The sequence below is a fragment of the Durio zibethinus genome, chromosome 3, assembly GCF_047325235.1.
Source record: "Durio zibethinus cultivar Kanyao isolate XHJ-2024 chromosome 3, ASM4732523v1, whole genome shotgun sequence".
NCBI lineage: Eukaryota > Viridiplantae > Streptophyta > Magnoliopsida > Malvales > Malvaceae > Durio > Durio zibethinus.
Window position 1 is genome coordinate 6,788,033 of NC_143164.1, and position 22,468 is coordinate 6,810,500.

The window sequence follows — 22,468 nt, forward strand, 5'->3', positions numbered from 1 at the left end:
TAAAATTTAAATTGGTTTCAAAAAATTTAATTTATATTCAAATTAAAATTATTCATTATTTCTAATTTAAACCGTTTTCATCCCTATTTTCTTATGAATTTTTTATTTTTTATATCCTTATCTCTCCACGTTTACGGCTCCCCATTCTTTAGCCTCTCCTAATCTGAACTCCACGTGGATTAATTTGCCTTTGATTGATCAGATTCAGTGCATGTCAACGGCTACGATTAGTCTTTAGTTCTTTCTAATCGACGGTAGTGATAAATATTCAAAAAGTTCTATGACGTGGAACCGTCTCAGTGTTTTGCGTAGGCTTGTTAGCAGGTAAACCGCCGCCATTTTGAAAGTTGAGAGAAATTAATTAAGAAATAGAACCCAAAAAAAGAGATTTATTTTTTTAAAAAATGAAATTTACTTTTGGGGCAAATTTCATTTATATATACAAAAACATAAATAAACTTAAATAATGTATTTATTTAGGACAAATATATTTCTTCAACCTTATGTTAAGATGTAAATATTGAAAATATCTCCCTCAATAATAATGTTACTTAAGAGTAAACTCCATGATATATAATTTTAAAAAACAGAAAAATAAATATAATTTACAGTTAATTTCAAAAATTAAAATATATTTAAATAACAATATTACTCAATATATGAAAACGACAAACATAAATGCCATGTCGACTAATTTTTAATGTTATGTTGCATTTTTCCTGGTGGACTTTTTGACTCCATTTTTAATGTTTATTCTAAAAGTTCTAAACAAAAACGAACGTTCCATGAGTTTCACATGAATTTGCAAACAAACAACCTGGTATGATGCAGGGAAATACGACAGACATTTTGAGAATCTTGACCACCAATTCAATCCATTTCTATTTGAATTCAAATTTGAAGGCCTTTATTTTTTTTTTCCTTTTTTCTTTTGGAAAATACAATGATGTTTTAAAATCATTAAAAAATGCTAAGAAGTCCATAGATAAAAAGGGATGGGAATAAAAATAAAGAAAAATATCTTTGAAATTATTTTTCTATAAACATTTTATCATCGGATCACTTTAAATTGATTTTTTTTCAAATCAAAGTCTATAACAAGCATAATCTAGACCAATTTACTGAGTGAAACCGGCAAATTTTTTTTTTTTTTTTTTGCATACATAATTACAAGAGTAAAAGAAGGAATGCAAAGAATTATGGCTTCAACTTGAAATGGCAAATTGACAACACTATGGATCTCAATCAAAGGAAACAGAGGAGGGGTCAGCATTATGATTTACAATCAGTAGCGTGTAAACATGGCAGAACTGGATTGGTGATTGGGATATTTTCCTTTAGAAGAAGAAACTTCAATGCAAGTTGGGGGACCTAAAATAAATAATTGTGGGCAGTAGCTTTCATTAATTTTACAGCATGCTTTACTTACCAGTCTTCAAGAAACCAAAATAATGGTCCTGTTCACGCCTCTCAAACTTATGGAACCAAACAAAGAAAGCTTCAAGTTATTACATCTAAGTAATAGTAAGTAGAAACTCACTTCTATTTGTCCCTTCTGTTTTTTAATAACAATTTTGAAGACTAAAACAAGAAAATTTATAGTTATAATAATGGGAACTTCGCAAAAAGTACAATACTTTGTTCATATTTGACAGACTCAACACGACTTTGACAAACTCAACCTCTCCTTAACAACTACTTGAAAGCCTTCTCTATTCATCTTCCCCCCCTAACTCCCAATCTCTCCCTTTCTCTCTTCATTTCTTTTCTGTTTGGTTGTTGTTAGCCATATCTGTTCTACTTTCTTAAGAGAAAATCAGGAGATGGGAAATGGATATAACCATCATCTTCACCACCAGAATCTGCAGCTTAATCACAAGGGAACTTTTTTGCCAAAGTTGTGCTCAAAGCCATCCATTAAAGATGTGACCGTTCCAACATGGCATGACAGGTCTGCCTCCTTCTCTGATGACCCTTTGTCTCCAAAGATTAGTTGCATGGGACAAGTCAAGAGGAACAACAGGATTGTTGGGTTTCCTGCTTCTCACAATATCACCACCAGGAATAGCTGCAACAATAGTAGTATCAAGTATTTCAAGCTCAAGAAGCTGTTTTCTGGCAAGAATCTAGCCAGCAGCCCTGCCACCACCATCACAAATACTACCACCAGTGGCAGAAGAAAAGAAGTGTTAGTAAATGGTACAAGCAGGCCCAAGAATGGTGATGGAAAAGAGAATTCTGCTTCAATCAACATTGAAAATATGGATCCCCCTTTGCCTGTGATCAAGAGAGTGCCTAAACAAGGTGATAAAGGAAATGGAGATACTCTTTGGCAGAGGAGATCAGGTGGGGTTACATTGAAAAGCTTACAGCTTCAACAGATTCAACTTAGCAGACATCAAGAACCAACCACTTTTTGATAAGAAAAAGAAAGAAAAGAAAAAACACTACAAGGTGAGACAATGCAATAGCTAATGTATATGATTTGTTTTTGTTCTTAAAATTCATATTTGATGATTGCTGTTTTCACTTCTGTATTTCAAGAGAGGCATCAAATTATGGTGATGCTAATCAAGATGTATATGAATGAATTATTCATCAATGTTCAAAGGTTTAGGCTTTAATCTCTCAAAATTACTGATAGACCCCACCGCTATATTTTCTTGCCGGTTGTTATATCAATGCCAAAATCAACGGACCATCCATTAGGGGTGTCAGATCAAGTTTCTATTCCAGATAACTTTGTCAGATAAATCATTCTGATAGCATAATGTTGCCAATGTAAAGAAGGGGCGGTGGGGGGAAGAGGGTGGTTAATGAATTCTAAAGCATGAGGCTTTGACCACTACAAACATTTGGATAACAATGATAGGGAGGACAGAACAATGTGAAATGGTTTTATGAATGAAGCTTAATAGTCAAGAGTGATGTACGTACCAAACCAAACATTCACAACCAGACACAAGCTGTCTCAATAAAATACATTTTCCAATGTGGAAACTGAAAACTGGAAAGTTTACTGACAAGGAAAAGGCATGGGTGGTTTCTGGGCAATTTCCACATTTGTGATAAGTTCCCCAACCTTTACTTAACAAAACGTAAATAATAGTTTAGATTTGAAATGAATTCTGAAAGTGAAAGTAGATATTTTTCTGGAGAGAGAGTTGTCTTTTTTTTTTTTTTCCATTTTAAAATGATCTTACTTTACTTTTGAAGAAAATCCTATAGAATGAGAAGGCATTTTCATGTGCAGTACGATCCAGTGGCAGCACAAGTATGGATTAAGTCTTGGCCTGTTTATTATCTGAAGACTGCTAAATGGCAGAGAAAGCTCTTATTAGGCTCCTTAACCAACACAACTCATGCATTTATGTTTTGTCCAACAAATCCCCATTTTTGCAGGCAATAAAGCGGCAGTCTGGCACAACAAAAGCTTGAAAAATTAACGTTGGTTTACATGTAATATTACATGGACAAGAGGAATCAAACCTTTATCCCTAGTGTTAAAATTGCAATTAAACTGATAAGAACAGTACAATTAATTCATATTTATAGACTATTACTATATAAAATAAATAATAAAGGGCATTGATTGTTAGGCTAATGACCAAGCATAAATCTATGGTCAGCAGTCACTTTAATAGATTAAATAATCTAACATCGATTACCATGCTAGGGTTAGGATTGCATAACATCAACCCCTTTGATTATTGCCGAAGGTTGCTTAAACCCAGTGATATTTTCTAGACAAACAAAGTAGAAAATTGGAGATTTGAGTTTCAAATGTCTAACCAAATAAGGGTACCTGAAAATCTCTGTGAAAAAATATACAATGTTTGGATTAGATGGTTTGGTACTCCTTGATTCAGAAGGTCATGAGGATAGTTCTTTTAATATTGTAACCATAGATTGCTTGCACGCCAGAGTTTCAATAATAGTTTTGCTTCGGCTATAGCTTTCTAAGTCTGTTAGGACTTAATTTGTAGTTTGATGGTTGACTTCGTGGCTTCCTAGTTGCTACCTCGTCGGCACCCACATCCACCTCCACATCCCAAAAATTAATAAATAATATCAATACCATTAACAAGTAAGGGGAAGAAAAATACCCTCTGGCCTGGACAAAGTTAGATCCAACTAGTAACAGGCTAAGAGCAACAAACATCCACTTCAAAAAAAACTTTCCTGTGAGATTAAAACAAATGATTATAAGAGCATTCTCAGAAGTAAAAATGATGAGATACAACTCAAAATGCAGGTGAAGAACCGGATCCGATCTCATACATAAGAGGAAAAGGGTCATTATATTGTACCCCATTCACGATGTAAAACAACATACAGGATAACTAATAAGACAAACGGATTTTAGTGCAACTCATATCTGTTTTTTTTTTTTTTTTTTTTATAAATTTTTTATCAAGAATATTATAGTTAAAGACAGGGGAAGGAATTTTAAATAGAATTAATTACATTTTTTATTTGACTTTTGAAAAGTTAAAAATATATATATATAATTTACACCATAAACTTTTAAATAATGTATAATTTGGAGTCTGAACGTTTAAACTTTTAAATTATATATTATATTAATTAAAATTCTATATGAATTTATATATGTGATGTTTAATAAATTATCAAATTACGTGTTTACTACATATATTATCAACATATTTTTAATATAAATTAAAGCATATACTTTTTAATTTACCGTAAAAATATTTAGGAATAATTTTTTTTTCATGTGTATTTATATAAAGGTTTGTACAAGTTATTTAATATTTTTATTTAACAAATAACATACATATAATAAAATTATATTAAATAGATATCATATAGGCAAAAAATTAACAAATTTAAATTAAAATGATATATTATTTGAAAATCAAGAGTACAAATTGTACATTTTATTTCTTTAAATATTAATTTTTATATTTTTTCAAAGTTCAGATAACAAAAATATAATTAACTTTTTAAAATATTAAAATTTGAATCCAAAACATATCACCTCTTAAAATTAATTACATGAATGAATTAACTTTTATGCTGTGTCCAGATTAATTTGCTAACATCAACCTTGAGACCACAACCACCAGCAGCTTTTAGATGACGATCCAAGACCTTGGATCTGTTTTCTAGCAGTTTTTTTCTTTTGTGAGAATGATAGATTCACAGTTTAATTTACTATATTAATTTCCAAATAAGACCTTTTTCTTCGTCCGAAACTAAAATACTAGTAAATATAAGAAATAATAATAATGAATTTTCTTCTTATAATTATACAAGCATAAGAAAATTTATCTTTTGAACACTTAAATAAAATAGTCATCTCTCGTTTTCGTTAATCATTAAGATTTTAATAATTTTTTTTTTCAACATAAAAACTCTTACAAGATGACGCGACAATAACACCTCAATGCATTATTAAAGATTAACATCTGATCAATAAAGAAACACTTATTAAAATTTTAATGAACAAAATAAAAAATTTAATAATTAACTGATTATTTTTAAAACATTACTACGGTGGGTGAGTGAGCAATAGTGAATTTGATGTCAAATTTCGAAAGCGAAGATAAAAGGGGAATTCAGATAACGGTATCAATCTCTTGTTGAGCAAAGATTTCTTTGAAGATTAGTAAAGTTGAAAAGAATATGTACACTAACTGACTATACAGAGCACGCACAGCAGGCAACACCTTTTTTTCTAATTTCCTCATTCACATAGAGAGTTACAGTAAGCAAATCTTCTTCATCTCCGGAACCGACTCATAAGACCTTTCAAGACTGAATTTTCTAGCCCAAAACATGATGGAATAAACCCTCACCCACTGTACAATTACTCTCACAAACAATATACAACAATATGATATGCCAAAACTTCCCAACCCCAGCCACAATGTGGCTCCTATGGATATCATCAAGGCGGCAATGGCCCCATCAACATCTAGGCAATGATTCTGCCGCTGTACTGCCTCCATAATCAGATAAACAAGGCACCTCCGCGCGGAAAGCAGTTATAAAAGGGCACAGATGGCCGTTACCCTTCATCAGGCAATTGAACCACCCGGCTACTGACTCGAGCCTATCCATTGTGCTCCAATTGTCCATCAGAAGAAGAAACCTGTGTGAATTGCTTCTCCTTTGGAAGACAATCGACAGGAACGTAACAATATCCTTTCGGTAACCGTGAATTCTTCATAGATGCTTCATCTGATGTCATTACCAGCTCTTTTTCAAATGTTTCAATAGGCTGAGATTCACGACATGGCAAGCATCAGCCAAGATTCCTTTTAGGTTGAGACATGAGAGAGAGAAAGAATGCAAGTAAAACTAATGACACAAAATAGAATTATACCTTTCTTGATTTTGAGTTCCATTCTGCATTATCCAAACCATTACGAGATGCAAGCGAATATCTATGAGGGATTTGCTTCCCAGAGAATGGCACCCTCTCTGTTTGCTTCTGGACAAAAAGGCTCTGGGAAGTAGAGCTGTCATCAGTCCTTTGATCATTGTCCATAGGCACAGGAACCTTCACTCGGTGCTTAACTGAAAGAGTACTGTCCACAGTCACATCATCTGATCGCAGCACTTCACTGCATGATTTGAAACTATCTGTATGGCCTTTGAGAGAAGTTGTTGCAGATTCTGAGCTAACATCCGGATGGAAAAAAGGACTATGAACAAGCACAGAACGAGTGACTTGATTTCTTTTGCTAGCAAGTATTTCATGTGAGCAAAGAACCAACTCCCGCTGCAAACATTCACAACCGCATTCACACATTTACTCATATAAAACAGAAAAACTACCTACCAGTAGTGGTTGCATCCAAAAAACAAGAGAAAAGTCAACCATTAGAAGAACTACCTTCAACTTTTCACGTTTGATGATTCTTTCACAAAGAAGGCGTAACCTCTCTAGTTCAACCTGTAGAAGAGAATCAACAGACAAAACTCAATGATCATCCAATTACAATAATCTACTTTATAACACCAAAGCTAGTAAATAGCACAGAATCTAAGCAATCCAAAACTTGGCAAGAATGCCCTTACTCGAATTTGCTTCATGTGTTTCAACTCCTCAATTCCATGTTTCTGAGTTTCAGCCTACATAAATTATTATTCAACAGATAAATAACACAGGACAAATAACTGGCAACAAAACAATTCAGTAATTTTATAAACAAAAAATCAAAGATTTCAAACCTTTGCTCTCTGCTCCACACTGTGCTTTTCACAATAAGCCTTGTGCTGCAATTTGCCACCACTATGCTTCACATTCATATAGAAGCCAGCACTTCTAGCACAGGAGGGATGAAAAGTGGTCTGACAGTGACCATAACTACACTGAAAAAAATAAAACTGTAGCTGCTTAGCCACAAAGTATCTTCATTGCAACAACTCCTAGTTAAGAACCTGAAGTATAAAACACAATTATTTTTTAAAGAAGCAATTATAAAGCTCACCTTAATGCACCCACCATGCTTGCGATGGCAGATACAACACATGTCAACCCCCCTTGAAATCATCTCCTGATATTCCATTACCACATAACAAATTAAAATCAGATCTATAAAGCTTTCTCCAACTAGTAATTATCTAATGCCATAACATGCACACATACCATTCCATCCACAGCATTTACTTGTCCCCGTCGGAATGTTGATTCAAGAACCCACTAAAAAGTAGTAGGAAAAAATCAATCATTTTTAATTGGAAAGAGATTAAACATTAATAAACAAACAGGAAAGACAAAATCACCTCAGCACAGAAAGCATGTACCCATTGGCCATCCATACATTTCCTAAAAGCACCTGTAGTGCCACCACATAAACCACATTCAGCAGCAGGATAAGATTTCTCCCAAAAATTTAGAGATGAAGCTCCAGAGGATCTAGATGAAAACAATTCTTCACATAATTCACAGCACCAAGGACCCGTAGATTTTTTAACATTGCAATAGCAATCCAAGTGAACTGCAACCTGTAAGCAGGCTAAATCAAAATTCCAAACAGATAGAAGTAAAATATTACATGAAGGAAAGAAAAACTCATGGTTTCAGTCTGGAAAACCTTGCAGCTGGAACAGACTAAAATTGGATTCAGTACTGTCTCAGATCGTCTGCAGATGTCACATGACCTAGGGTGTTCTTTAGAAAAATCTGATAATGATTGAACAATATCGGAGTACTTTTCAGATGTAATCCTTGAGACAGCATTCCTAGAAAGTGCATCTTTCTTTCTCGGTTGAGAGCTAGTGCCAGCCCTCCCACCAGATGTATTCAGCTTCAATACATTCTGCAAAGGGAATGGCATGAAATTTGATCCTTATTCGGAGGCAACAGAAAATTTCATAGAAAAAAGGATCCATGAGAACAACCTCTTGCAGACTGGAGTCTTCCAAGCCATCTTTCCTTAATGATGAAATCCTGGAAGAAGCAGCTGCTGCAGCAGTTGCAGCGGCCAGAACAGCCTGTGCCTCCATATACCTTCTCTCTTTCCGGCCCTGCTTCTTTGCTTCTCTTAGCTTATAAAGATATTGATTAACAAACACAGCATCCCATCTTTGTGTCCTCACTGCTTCAACCTCCTGTGGTAGACTTTTAGCAACCCTAGAAATTAAATTATCTGCTAGGAGAAAATAGCACAAAATGCAGGTCTTACAGTTATATATATATCAATGTGAAACAACACGAACACGCGCACACACAAAAGAAACCGAGTCAAAAAAGTGAATACCAGTAAAATGATTTCTTGCAACTGCATTGCCCAGTAATCTATGCTGATAATAAATAATTTCACCTTCCACTTCATCTTCCGGAGACAATTTGAGAGCTCCCAATTTACTAGCCTTATCCAACTGCTCTAAATCATCAGATGTACAACTCTTTTCATTGCACTTTGAATGTTCGCTTTGGTGACTACAGCAAACAATGGCGTTAGAAGATGCCACCAAGCAAGAGAGATCTCCTTCTGTTGCACCTGCAAAGTGGAACTTGTAAGACCTGCCCAAAACGACAAGCAGAAAGAAGAAACTGCAGCCTAAATAATGACAACAAAATTACCGTCAAACTCATTTAATGTGTCCTTTCTGCCTTCAAACTCACCTACTCTATTCTTACAAAGCATCCCATTGTGCATCTGCTGCAATTTCTTGTGTAGGTAGGGGTGAATGTAAAAATTAGAAAATTCTTCAGCTCTTCTGCAATACAAAATTATCAAAGAATCAGAAATATCTCATTGGAATAGATGGAAAAGGTCCTCTAAGCTACAAATAGAACACCAACAAGAAGAACAAAAGATATAGCTTTAATGAATAAAGAAGAGTTCTTTCAATAAAGCTTACATGAGATTAGGGATAATTGGATTGACAATTGGCCAAAAGCAATGTTCTTGATCTAAAATTGCTGCAGTATTCTCCTCAAGAGTGGTTGCCCTCTCTGATTGACTCCTTTCAGAGAGGCTGTCATTTAAGAGGTCAGTTGAATTTCCTGTCCAATCATAAAATTTTAAGTTATAGATACAATACCCATCAGAATCATAATAGACAAGTAAATTATTTGATGAGCTGAGTCCATAGAAAGAAAACAGAAAAAAGGACAATATAATAACAGAAATTTCATGGCAAATAAAAAAAAAAGATGCCAGCATTTGATATTTCATACTCTACAAAAACCCATTGACCATATTGCCTAATTATAATTCCCCCACATTTCAAGAAAACATGCACTTGAATTCACCTTCAGGAGTCATTTTAGTTCAAAATTAACTTCTAAACTAATTTCAGGAGGTAAATGTATATTTTTAAGATGAATTAAGGAGAAAGTGTATGTCTTACAAATGTGAAAAATGAAGTCTTTTCAAGGAATTTTTTCGAATTTATCTTTTCCAAACTGATGCCAGAGTGACACTTTCAACAGACAATTAGGACAGCAAAAACATCCTCAGATTCTAGCCCTACCACTTGTTATTAACTGGCTCAATGAATTACCAGCCTCGGCATGTCAATTATTCTAAATGATGAATGAACAGCATGCAATACTAACAAAATTTATTAATATTGTCCTAGCATAAGCTGCCAACCGTGTTACAATCAGCTCAAACCAAATTATGGAAAAAGGAATATTGGTTGTAAGCAATATCACCTAAATAAAGTAGTGCCCCACAGTAAAATCCAAAACCATTTGGCATGTTTTAATCCATTAGAACTAAAACCTAAAACAGCTCCGCAAAAGAACAATGACGAATAAACTTTAAAAAAAATATGAGGATAAAGTTAGAAAATATAACTCCATTTGACTAGCGTTGGGTAACATATGCAGGAAAGAAACATTTCATAAAGCAAGCAAAACATTAGTTACTTCAATGTAAAATAAGAAATGTCCAAACCCACTTTGACTGACAGAGAAGTAAAATAAAAAAGGAAAATTTTTGGGCCATCATAAACATCTTTGACACAACAAAACTATCACCCTTGTTACTCACCATGCATTTCAGTACCAAAAGAACCAAAAAAAGGGAAAAGAAAATTGATCCTTTTTCTGCAAATACTTCTTGGAAACCAAAAACTTGCACGACAAACATTTTCTTTTTCTTTCGCTAATACCTCACTTTGTGCTGGAAATTGTTCTCCAACACAACTTTCACAAACAAAAATGCAAGATTAACAGGAATTGCGTACACTAAAGTGCAAATCATTAAATTCAATATGACAAGGGGCACCAAAGCTAAGCCTTCATTTCCTAAAAGGTATAAGCATAATGCATAGCAGTGAAATTAGAAAAGAGAAAGGGAGCTTCCTGAGCGACAACCTTGCTCCCTCTTCAAATGGGAAATTCAGAACAATAAAGCTTGAACCCCCCTTGATCTTACTTCAGAATAATAACATAGTTACTTCAATATATATGCATAATAGAATCAGTTATATGCAACCAACCAGAATATAGTTCCTAACAAACTTCCATTTATTCTTCAAAGAAAAGGCTTAGTTGAATGAAAACAGATAGTAGAAGAAAGGACAAAGGCAAACATATATATTAGAAGGATTGAAATATCAAAATACCAGTGCTAGAAACAACCAAGGCTACATTACTTAACCACAAAAATGACCCAGATCAAGAATATGACTTGACCAACGTAAAGGGTATTGTAGAAGGAAAATAATTCAACAAAGAGTACCTTCAGATGTGGACAAATGCCTCTGTGAAGAGGCCTGGGAACCATCAGGCTTAGTTGAATTCTGCATGGAAAAGAAAAAATCACTTAAGGTAAGGAAAAGAAAACAAAAGGAAAAAGAGGAACCAAATAATGTAAGGTCATAAATTGAAGTAAAACCAACAAAAGAATATATTAAAGACAAAATGCACAGAAGCACACTCCTCCCAAAGCAGTTTCTTCTATTAAATCTTGAGACATTAAAAGTTACCCAAAGATATTCAAAAGTTACTAATAATAAAAGCAAAGATCAGTAAGAAGCACTTGAGCACTGTCTTACACATTTCAAGCTCATGTTTTGCACTTCTTGGTTCATTAATGATATTTCCTTAATTATGCATTTAATATTTACATGAATGCATCTTAAAATAAAGGCAAAAAACGTTAGAACCATTCTCACAGGATTTATATTGCGGTCATGGCCTCGGTCGCGTCGCATTTATTGCGGTAGCAAACATAACGGATAAAATAGCATTAGTTGCACTCACTACGGTCATGGATTTTTTTCTATTCTACACAATTTATCATAAATGAACTAAATAATTATTATAATCACAATAACATTTATTTCTGATATTTAAAGTAATTTATAACATTTTAATTCTTTCATTTATATGTTAAAATAAAATTTTTAGTTACAACTCATAAATTAATAAGTATATCTAACATATTCGTTAATATATTCATGAATTTTATGGACACAAATGTTATAAATACATATTTAATCTTATTGGGAAGAATGATGATGAACATTAAATTTTCTTTTATACGATATGATTATCAGGGTAAGGGATTAAAATATAATTCCTTGAACATAGGTACTCATATCTTACCATTAAATCAAATACACAAGTGCAATATTTTAAGTAATTAATTAACATTTATTAAACTATAAAAAATTAAATTAATTAATTAAGAGCTAACATCCCTCTTAAAATTTCACTTAAATCACTAAAAATTTCCCAAATTTTTATTTCCCATCCATATTTACTTTTCTCTCCAATCATTTCACCTAAACCCAAAAATAAAATATCAATTTTAGTTTTTAAAACCACGTGAAATCAGTATCAGCCTTCACTTTGTAAACCAAATTCTATTCCAAACCCGTTTTCTTCCCTTCTCGCCAATAGTAGAGCATGGTCTTCAGCCTTCCAAATCCCCATCCCATTTTCCCATGTTTCTTGTTCCTCCTCTGTCTCTACCTTTCTTCCCCATCTTGCAACAAAGTCACCAAACACAACCAACCACCCTCTAGTCTTGCTCAGATCTCACTGCCTCTCCTTTAAGAGATTTTAAACTGCCATGTCTCATTTATCTATCCCTCTCAAGAGTCAAAATTGGAGAAGACAACACAGAGCACAGCCTAAAGTCAACGGGTGTGGAGGCTAGATGAGAGCTCTATCTTCAAACCAACTGCTACTCAAATTTCAAAAATTGGGTATTTGTTTTTTACCATGAATTAATTTCATTTTTTAGTTTGATTGAGGCTTAAATTTGTTGGATTTTGACTTAACTGTTTGAAGTTAGGGTGGGTTTTCTTCTCTGGTTTGATTTTGTTTATTGTGTGATTTGATTTGGAAAATATGGAAAGCGGCTGTAACATCCCGTTACAACCGCTATTGGCCGTTATGCCACTATTTGCAGCCGCAAAGCTCCGTTATGAGTGTGATTGCCGTTCACAACCCCATTGCGGGAGAATAGCGGTGGCGATAGGTGCCACTACTGCTAAATAGTGGCCACTACACCACAACGCTGGCGCTATTTGAATCCAACTCACAACATGAAAAAGAAAATCTAAACATCACCTTCATTGAAGACAAAGCAAACATAAATCTAACCTCTCCAATATATATCTTTTTAATTCACTATTCAATGTTAATACTAATATCATAGATTAAAATAATAGTTATATATACATCAAAAAAGAAACACTTCACTTTCAAATTTTCACAACTTAACAGGCGTTAGAGTAGATCAACTCTCTGCACAATTTGTACTCCCACAAATATTGGTGGACAAAAAGAATTTTGAAGGGCAGAATAGATTCATGGTCAGGAACAAATCTGACCAAAAGCAGTTCCAAGGAACCAACTTTCCAGAGACATAATATAAACTACAACTACAATGTTCCTGGCATACACAACCAGGACATATTTAGTTGGGGAGATAAGATGTTACAGAAAAGGAATATCTAAATAAGATTTTACAGAAAAGGAATATCTAAATACTATGGAAATTCTAGGTCAAAGCATTAGGAAGAAGAGGCCTTTAAACTAGACAACTGAATCTGGAAAACAGAGAATCACTTTTGCAACCTCACCTAAACCCTTACCATAAAACCCCATCCTACCCCATCAAAGGAAAAGACATGCACCATTATAATATATATATAAAAGTTATTAATGGCTGATGGAAGCATAAAACATAAAGCAACATGCACAACAGTAGCATTGCTTCAAAATGATCAATTTTAATGATTAAAAATATCTAGTTAACTGGAAAAGCTACAACAGCACGGAACATGGGCGCCAAAAATAAAGAAACCAAACTTGAAAATCACCTGAAAGGCTACTAGTCAGCAAGCAACAATATACCAGATTAGGGATATGATGTCAAGACACCAATCATCAAGAAATATTCACGGCGTTAACATATCCAAAAATTATTAGAAAAGACAAATAAACAGAACGTGTAAATACAAACTCAAAGACAACATTTTAACACAATAATCAATTAAAATTTTAAAAGTTAACTTGCCAAAAATCCTTTGAAGTGAATACTAATGATTGATACTTTACCTCTCCTGTGGCATCATGAATGGATGCTTTGCTTGAATCATTTGTTTCTTCCTTAGCAAGTCGATCAACCCTAACTTCATCCATCACTACCCCATTATCATTAATAATTTCATCAGATGAGCATATTACTTTGTTATCCCTCAAAATCCTTACATTACTCTTGGTTCTTCTCCGAGGGGGCACAGACTTAACGGTAACAGGATCTCTTATATCAGATTCTGATACCATTATATCATCAGAACTATCAGTTGCTCCGGTCACATCCTTCGGTGAAATCAAAGACTTTATCTTAAATTTGAAATTATTTTGGGAAGAGCCCATATAAGCATGATTTCTAAGCCATTTCACTAATTTGCATCCCAAGCCAGGTGCCAAGCTATCATCCTGAAGAAAGAAAGACCAAAGGTAATATTAAAGAAAATTAAAGAAAGATGAAAGCAAAAACCAACAACTAAAACTGCTTTCAGAAAACAATTACAAGATAAGGAAGCACAAGATTGCAGGTATTACATCTAATGTAGCACTCAAAGAATCAGGCGAGAGTCCAATCTCCAATGCTAAATCTTTTACATTGACTTTCCCTTGGTCAATTAGCTGCATAATTTGTAGATTGTAAGGCAAAGAACAATCCGGATTACAGAGCTTTAAAAACATTGAGAAAATATTGTCAAGCCCTTAATGTCTGAATCTCATACCTTCTTTAAAATCAGTACAAAATTAAGGGAGTCAGATGGGCTATGGTCATCACCATTACTCCTCTCCAACAAACCCACATCAACCAGCTGCTGTACATCGCCACATTCTGATGCAACTAGGGCATTTAATATGGTATCAGGAAAGCCTATCTCTTGCAATTCACCATCACCAGATTTATCAGAGTTATCATCTGGAGCTTCCATGCGCACTGCAATTTTATCTCCATTTTTTAGGCCAATTTTTAAATTTTGAGATTTATCCATTGATGTTGGAGAAAGTTGGTTGGTGATAGAAGTGTCACTGCCAGCTACACAAAGTTCCCCAAGTTGTAGGGAACTGCTGTTATCATGGATGTCTGAATGCTTAGAGCAAAAAGCCCGTAACTCAATCTGTAGAAACATTTACAATAACTGAGCCTTTATAATAAGAAAGCCTCAAAATAAGAACAAAGTCACCGCTAATAAATAGTAACAACAAAAAAATTATGAGACTAACATTATCACACCCATGTCTTCCCCAAACTTCCATTCTATGTTTGGCTTCTCTAGCACATATAGGGTGGAATGAGGTTCTGCAAGTTCCTGTAAAAACCACCCAAATAAATATCCTTCACAAACAAAAGCATTACAAACATGTTCAGAATTTCAAGAAGATTATAAACAACAGAAAACAAAACATCTCAAGACAACAAATATTTCAGCATTAATGCAGAACTGTAATGACGTTAACAAAACTTGCTCAAAAATTGCAGCAAGAATTCTGATATCGTGGAATGTGGAAACTCACTGATCATTTATTTCAAGAACATTTTAGACTCTTCTCAAAAATAGCATCATTTGATGAACAATTATCTGTAGTATGAGCTACATACAATATTAACATCAAAAAGTTAAAAGAAAAACAGATGTTAAGGGCAAAAAAGGCAAATAAACAATCTAATCAACTATCATTTTCCCATTACATAACATATGATAATAAAAAAACCTTGCAATTTGAATGTACTAGCAGAGTTGCCTTCAGAAAGTTCTTTCAGCAGAAGAGACTGATAGCGGTTCTATGAGAAGACAAATAGGTGAAGTCACTGGAATCCATTTCAAACTCAAAAGCATCAGTTTGGGCTTCCAACAAAAGAAAATGTCATAATTGGGCTCCAGCCAGAATGAGGGCATCATTGACACTCCTTACTACCTATTTCCTTTTCCTCAAATTTCTGATAATAGTTTTGCTTACCCACAGTAAAATAACTGGTGTATGGCACCCAAGCAATTTTTCACGGGGTAAGAAGCCAAAAACTACTCAGCCAGTTATGATCACAAACATTAAACTTCCTTACTAACTCAAGCTGGGCGTAGATATGGTGATAACCTTTCATTCCCTTCCTATGTAAACATACCAAATGATCTTCAACAAAAGACAACACTTAATATATCCAGTACATTCCAATCTCTAATCCAAAAATGTTAATCCAGAAGACAGATCATACGAAAGAAAGCCTAATCTCATAAACTGTGAAGTAACAAGTATGTGAAACAAAAAGACTAGAATAATATTTTCATGATAACTTCCTTTCCCTGCAATTCAAACTTTGATGAACTACAACCATCACTATAACTTCATATTCAATGACTTACAAGGTCCAAGCAAACCATTATCACAAGGGTAGGGGAATCACCCGGGGTTCTCTCAAGGACTTCTACATAACAGTCTTCCTAACCAATATCTCATCAAAAAATCCAAAAAAATTATCAGCATAAGCTGTTCCTAGAGTTTGTTTTTCTGTATAAAGTTTATTTTTCTCTACAAAGAGTTCATAACTGTCCTCTCAGTTTCTTCATTAAAACTTGCAAAAGGCACAAATTCAAATTTAAGAACACCTTCTCTAAACGAATTAGTACCCTATGATACCAAAATATGCTCTTGGACAAACCTGTTATCTCCAAGATAGCAATATTACAGGATGAGGAACTTTTCTATAAAGTTTTTCTGACCAAAGATGGAATCTCACACTACCTTGCTTCCACCTTCATAATACTCTCATTAAATTCTCGGACCAAACAATTTTTTAGAGAGAGATAGGAAGAGTTATAAAACTGATAGTGAGGTTGATACTCAAGGAAGTTGATGAATATTTTCCATCAAGCATGCTACTTTTACAAGCTCCCTTCCAAGTAATTTAAGACCAAAAAATATATAATTAACATATTGGGGAACAAACCTGCAATTTCACACCAAATAAGTTGCTTATCCGTTACCTCCCATTGAAAAAGAAAATGGAAAACAAACTTTCAATAAACAATAAGGATTCCAAAAATAACTAATCTTAGTCAACTTTGCCAACTTCTGTACCATATGGGAAACCAACCATAAACCTAAAAGCTGCCAACAACCACGAAAAGCTGAAAGCTGAAATTTAACAACCACAATCATTAAACAAATCAAACATACCACTAGGCCGTAAGTGACCATTTTTGTTGTTTGTAAACAACATATCACATACTAGTAATTGAACATCTGGCCTCACTCTCAATCTTGTTTCTGAAATACCTAAGTTTATTTCCCCAACTTTCAGTGATGGTATCTTACATATTACCAACAATAAAAACGCAAGTAATTGTTGCAGATAAGTCTAGCTTTTCTCTACCAGAAATTCATCATGCAGATACTAAGATAACATTAAAAGTGGAAAACTATTCTAAAACTGTTGAATAAATTGCTGCATCAAAACATGGAATCAAATGAAGTCACCAGTAGATGAAAAAGTGATATCACTCTTATAGCACAAAAGGCAGAAAAACGATAATTCAAACTTGCCAAAAACGGAAAATGTTTTAGATAGGCTTTTTAATTTGAATCATCCAACGTACTGTGTTTCAAACTCTCAATAACAGTTTCAACTAATATATACAAAAAAAAAATGTGGCAAATTTTGTGTGGACCAAAAAAAAAGGGAAAAAGTTTTTCTAATAACAAGATGCATCAACTGAGGCAATACCATGTTCAAACAATTCCCTTCTCTAATTTGAATTTCAGAAGTTACAACTTATTACACAACAAACTAATAGCCATTATTCTTGGTGGATAGGAAGCACTTCAAAGAACACATTTTGCAGCTGCACAAATGTAGACTAATGGATGTAAAAAGTAGCGAAAAATTTAAATAAAAGAATTCACTCCTAGTGCATGTGCACCAACCAAAAAAGAGAAATAGGATGGTATAAAATTAAAAAAAAATGTAGCAACAAACATACCATGACTGCACCGAACACATGCACCATACTTCACCTTGCATATATTACAGACTAATTTCCTTCTGGTGTCCTTTATCCCCCCCACATTGATAATTGGTTCCATCTTTCTCAAGTCTTCTATATAGAGCTCAGGCATCCAGTGCGAACAAAACAAGTGTGCAAACTCCACAAACCCACCATTTTCATCACTCTTTTGGATTGGCTTTAAAGCACCACCTTGCTTCGGACAAAGTACACAAGGTTTTACCGTATCATGGCCATCATTTTCCTGCTTACACCAAGAACACAACCAAGAACTATCTACATCATTTTGAACACCATAGCACTTTTGATGAACAGCAACCTTACAAGAACTGCAAACAATCAATCTGTTCGCTTTACTGGTATCATCACCAGTACAACAAAAGTGACATACAGATGAATTCCCATCACATGGACACGCAATTAATACTTTCTCCAGCCCAGCATCCTCTCCAAGAAGTTTCCGCTTCTTCGAAGGCCGCTCTGAAGTTAACAATATCCTAGTCCTAGAACCTAAAAGCCACTCTAAACCATTGGATGAATCTGAAACAGAGCATACTTTTTCCTCATTTAGCGAAAACTGAGTTTGCGTTCCCACGCTATCAATTTCCATTAACTGCCCATCCTCCTCCTTTACCACCTCCTCCACTTCTTCTTTACCAACGTTGCCATTTTCATTCATATTATCCAAATTCTCTCCACTACCCATGCTTGCCTTCTCATTAACGTCAGCATCCACATTCAAATTCGCCCTCGGCTCATTTCCAACATACGGAATCATAAAACACTTCTTCCTAGCAGCTAAAGAACCAGATAGTGTAATCTCAAACAAAGCATCAATATCCGGCAACGCCAAGTCCCTAAAATACTCTTCCGTTTCAACCCAAATGCTCCCGCCTCCTGCCTTGTCCCCCTTTCTGGAAGACTTCTTATCAGCTCCCGCGTGCGACTTCTTATGCCTCTTCCTACTGTCAGTCTGTTTCAACAAACTTGCCAGTTCACTGGGCAGCGTTGGTGCACTCAACCCGGAAAGAGAGCCACCTTCAGGTATATCAAAAGGGGAACGTTCACAGAGGGCTTTACGCGCCTGAGAAAAAAAATCCACAACAACATCGCTGGAAAATTGCTTCTCCGCATTCTCAGGTTGGGTCACCGTACTCCGACCCGAAACCCTAAGAACCGGGCGGCAAGGCCTCTCCTCGATGCCGCAGCCTCCGTCCGCACCCCTACCCATCATCTTTTTCTGCCGGTGGCATAGAGCTCCGGTCATCACCAACAACAACCACAAGCGCTACCACAACCTCCCCCTTCGCATTCCATAACCGTCTAAACTTTGGTCTACCCCTAATTCTAATCCTAATCTTAATACTATCTTATCTTCGGCCCCCTGGACACAAAACCCTAACCCTAAAAATCAAGTTACACTATCAGTATTTTCAAATCAAAATCAAAGAAAAAATAATAGCCATAAGAAACCAAAGAGGGTAAACTGCGGCTAGGGTTAGGGTTTTCAGTAATTTGTTCTGCTTTTGGATCCGTTTTTAAGTGTACCTTGTTTCCTTTTGGGTTATTCGATTTTTTTTTTTTGGAACTTTGAAGAGAGAGAGAGAATGAGGATACCAAAAAATATATTCGCGTTTTTTTGCAGGCAGAGAGGACGGTTTGTTTTAGCAACGTTATTATTTAATATTTTCTAATTTTTAAGTGGGGTTTAGATAGGATGTGGTGACGGAATATATGTGTATTCGTGTGGTTGCGGGATTTCAGCAGGTGGCATGTTAATATTGGTTTAAAAGTATGAGATGGAAATATCTCGGATGTAGATTATTTGGCTTTGGGTTTTCATTTTATTACTGTCAGTGAATGATGACGTGTTTTTTTCCCCTACCTTCCTAAATTCTACACTCTGACTATTAAATTACTGGTCTTTCCATAAATGTTTGAAATTATTAATTGCATTTGCATAAAATAACTTTAAAAAAAAAATGTTACCATATACTCTCTATTGCTTTTTGAAAATAAATTAATTTTATCGTTAGTAGAACAAAAATGATATAAAATTGAATACCAAGTGAAAACCACATATTTTATACATAAATGAAAATATAATTCTACTAAATTAAAAAAAAAAAGAAAATTATTAATTTTGCTATTCATAAGATTAAATTTCTTGATTTATAAGTGTCCAAATAATATTATTTAACAATCAAATACTAGTAAATAATCAATGTCATAAAAGTAAAAATTAAATAAAAATCTAAATATCTTTAAATCAATTGAGAAAATGTTAATGTTATATATAAATTACAGTAGTTGAAATTTTTAATGACCAACTTTTCAAGGGTTTGGGCTTAAAAAATGTTTAACAAGTCCTTTGTACTTTGACGAGTATGTTTTAATTTTAAGTTAATGATAAAAATATTATATTTAATAATTTTATATTTTAATATTTTATTATTTAAATTATGATTTTATTTGTAAAAAAAAAAGGACAAAAATCATGATTGAACATTAATTATTACAAAATATATCATGGATTACATTAACATTTCTTAATTTAAAATTTATCCTTAATCTTGATCCATATTTACTTAATACATTTAACGAATATATAACATTTAAAAAATTTTGAATTTAAAATTTAGTTTAAATGATTTGATGAATGGAATTTGCAAATTTTACTTTTTTCTTATTTTCTTTGGGCATTAACCTTTTACGTAAAAAAATATTTTCTATATCTTTTTGAATTGACAAATTTAAAGTGTTTAACCAGTATACATAAAATTAAAATTAATACTAAAATAACACAGATAAACAGGAATCACATGTTACATTTAGTGTATAATTGACGTCAACTTTTTTTTGGTTAGGTTTGGTTTGATATGGGTAGCTGGTATTGCGGGATGCTATTTACGAATTACAAGGGCTTTTAAGTCATTAAATTTTTAATTTAATGATTAAAAACATTTAAATTGAAGGAACATCAAAATTTTGATTTTGAGTTAAATTTTTTTTTTTCATTTGTACTAAAATTTTATGCTTATGATGTAATAAAAAAAAATGAGGGCTCCAACTTTATGTCTTTTGACATTTTTGGATGCTATTTAGAATACGTAAACTTTTGATCTAAGATTAAATTTAAAAATCAATGTGAGAAAAAAAAATAAAAAACAAAACCTTTAGTTTCAAGGTTTTGAAATCCTTAAAAAAGTTTTTTATTTAATTAAATAAAATATTATATACATAAATTCTTTTATATTTATTATTTTAATGATATGTTAATTGATAAAAATATATTGTTTAATTTATAAATAATAAATGCATATACTATAGTGATCAATTAATTATATAATTTTTATTAAAATTTATAATTATTAAATTATAATAAAAATTTATCACTTATAAATAAATTTTATATAAAATGTTGATAAAATTTAACGGTGATTGATTTATTATAAAGACGGGAGATGACGTTACACAGTATATATAAGAAGTACACGCATTGGGAATATCAGGAGGAAGGCGGCGAGGGCGAAACATAACACTTGCCTTAACTCCCCCCGGCCCACCCCCACCCCCCCCGGCCAAAAAAAAATTGTTCAGAACACGTTATGTGTCATAGACTAAGCTTTCTCTCAATAAGCACTAGCCCGTGTGGCACTTGAATGGACGCTTCTACCCAAATCAGCCTTCAATAGATCGAGATCTGAACAAATAACCATAAACCATGGTTAGTCTCAAGCATTCACAATAAGGCACAATATAGCGAGGTCAATCTCAAGCATACACACAATAAGGCACATTCACATCAAGAAAGAAAAAAACACATCGAGGCAATAATCGGGCATTCAATCGGGATAAATTATATTATAAACGGGAATCATACATCGGGACCTCCCACCATCATCAGGGCCAGGGGGCAGCCCTTGGTGGGTGGCCTAAGCTCGCATAGCACCCGATGAGACAGCCCAACACTACGCTACCGGCTCACCCCCCTAAAGAGCCTTAGAACTTTTAGAGCTATGCTACCAGTAACCGTTACAATATTTGAAATGGGGACACTTTTCCTAGTACAAGTGATCTACCTGACCATGGCCCTATACATGGGTGGCTCATGGCAACCTAAGTCCCGGTCATGGCCCTATACAAGGGTGGCTCATGACATCCTCCCCCACCTATTCTATCGACGTCCTCGTCGACTTGCTGGCTTGAAACTCTTCGATCTTCCTTTGAAATCTCTAGAGGTCGTGTTCTCTCTCCCAGCTGGTTTCTTCTAGTCCTAAGCCCTCTCACTTCACTAAGTATTCCCGCACTGATCTTCGAGATATCTTGGTTTCCCTGTCGGCTAAGATCTCTTCGACTCGACGCTCTGAGGGTGGCTTCATGGTGATGGCCGCTCTGGTTGGCTCCCTTCGGCTAATATCTGTAGGATCTGCATGGAAAGGCTTCAGGTTGCTTACATGAAATACTGGGTGCACCTTCATCCACTTCGATG

The 22,468-nt window shown here is 34.2% G+C and overlaps 2 protein-coding genes across 3 annotated transcripts; one reads left to right on the plus strand and one right to left on the minus strand.

Moving 5' to 3' along the window:
* Positions 1 to 1,559: 1,559 nt before the first annotated feature.
* LOC111299837 (uncharacterized) lies at positions 1,560 to 2,619 on the plus strand. The gene has a single exon (XM_022895310.2). The coding sequence runs from the start codon at positions 1,824 to 1,826 to the stop codon at positions 2,418 to 2,420; it is 597 nt and encodes a 198-aa protein (XP_022751045.2). The 5' UTR covers positions 1,560 to 1,823; the 3' UTR covers positions 2,421 to 2,619.
* Positions 2,620 to 5,587: 2,968 nt separating this feature from the next.
* On the minus strand, positions 5,588 to 19,632 carry LOC111296845 (uncharacterized). 2 transcript variants are annotated; one of them, XM_022891422.2, is made up of 19 exons: positions 17,953 to 19,632; positions 15,200 to 15,285; positions 14,704 to 15,093; positions 14,519 to 14,602; positions 14,009 to 14,392; positions 11,175 to 11,235; positions 9,343 to 9,487; positions 9,104 to 9,198; positions 8,736 to 8,978; positions 8,377 to 8,624; positions 8,070 to 8,294; positions 7,759 to 7,980; positions 7,622 to 7,675; positions 7,464 to 7,529; positions 7,204 to 7,344; positions 7,051 to 7,104; positions 6,866 to 6,925; positions 6,353 to 6,751; positions 5,588 to 6,247 (listed from the first exon to the last, which is right to left on the minus strand). In XM_022891422.2, the coding sequence occupies exons 1-19, from the start codon at positions 19,241 to 19,243 to the stop codon at positions 6,080 to 6,082; spliced, it is 4,416 nt and encodes a 1,471-aa protein (XP_022747157.2). In that variant the 5' UTR covers positions 19,244 to 19,632; the 3' UTR covers positions 5,588 to 6,079. The 2 variants fall into 2 exon arrangements, with proteins under 2 accessions (XP_022747157.2, XP_022747087.2); XM_022891352.2 differs by having other exon boundaries at positions 9,062 to 9,198.
* Positions 19,633 to 22,468: the final 2,836 nt, after the last annotated feature.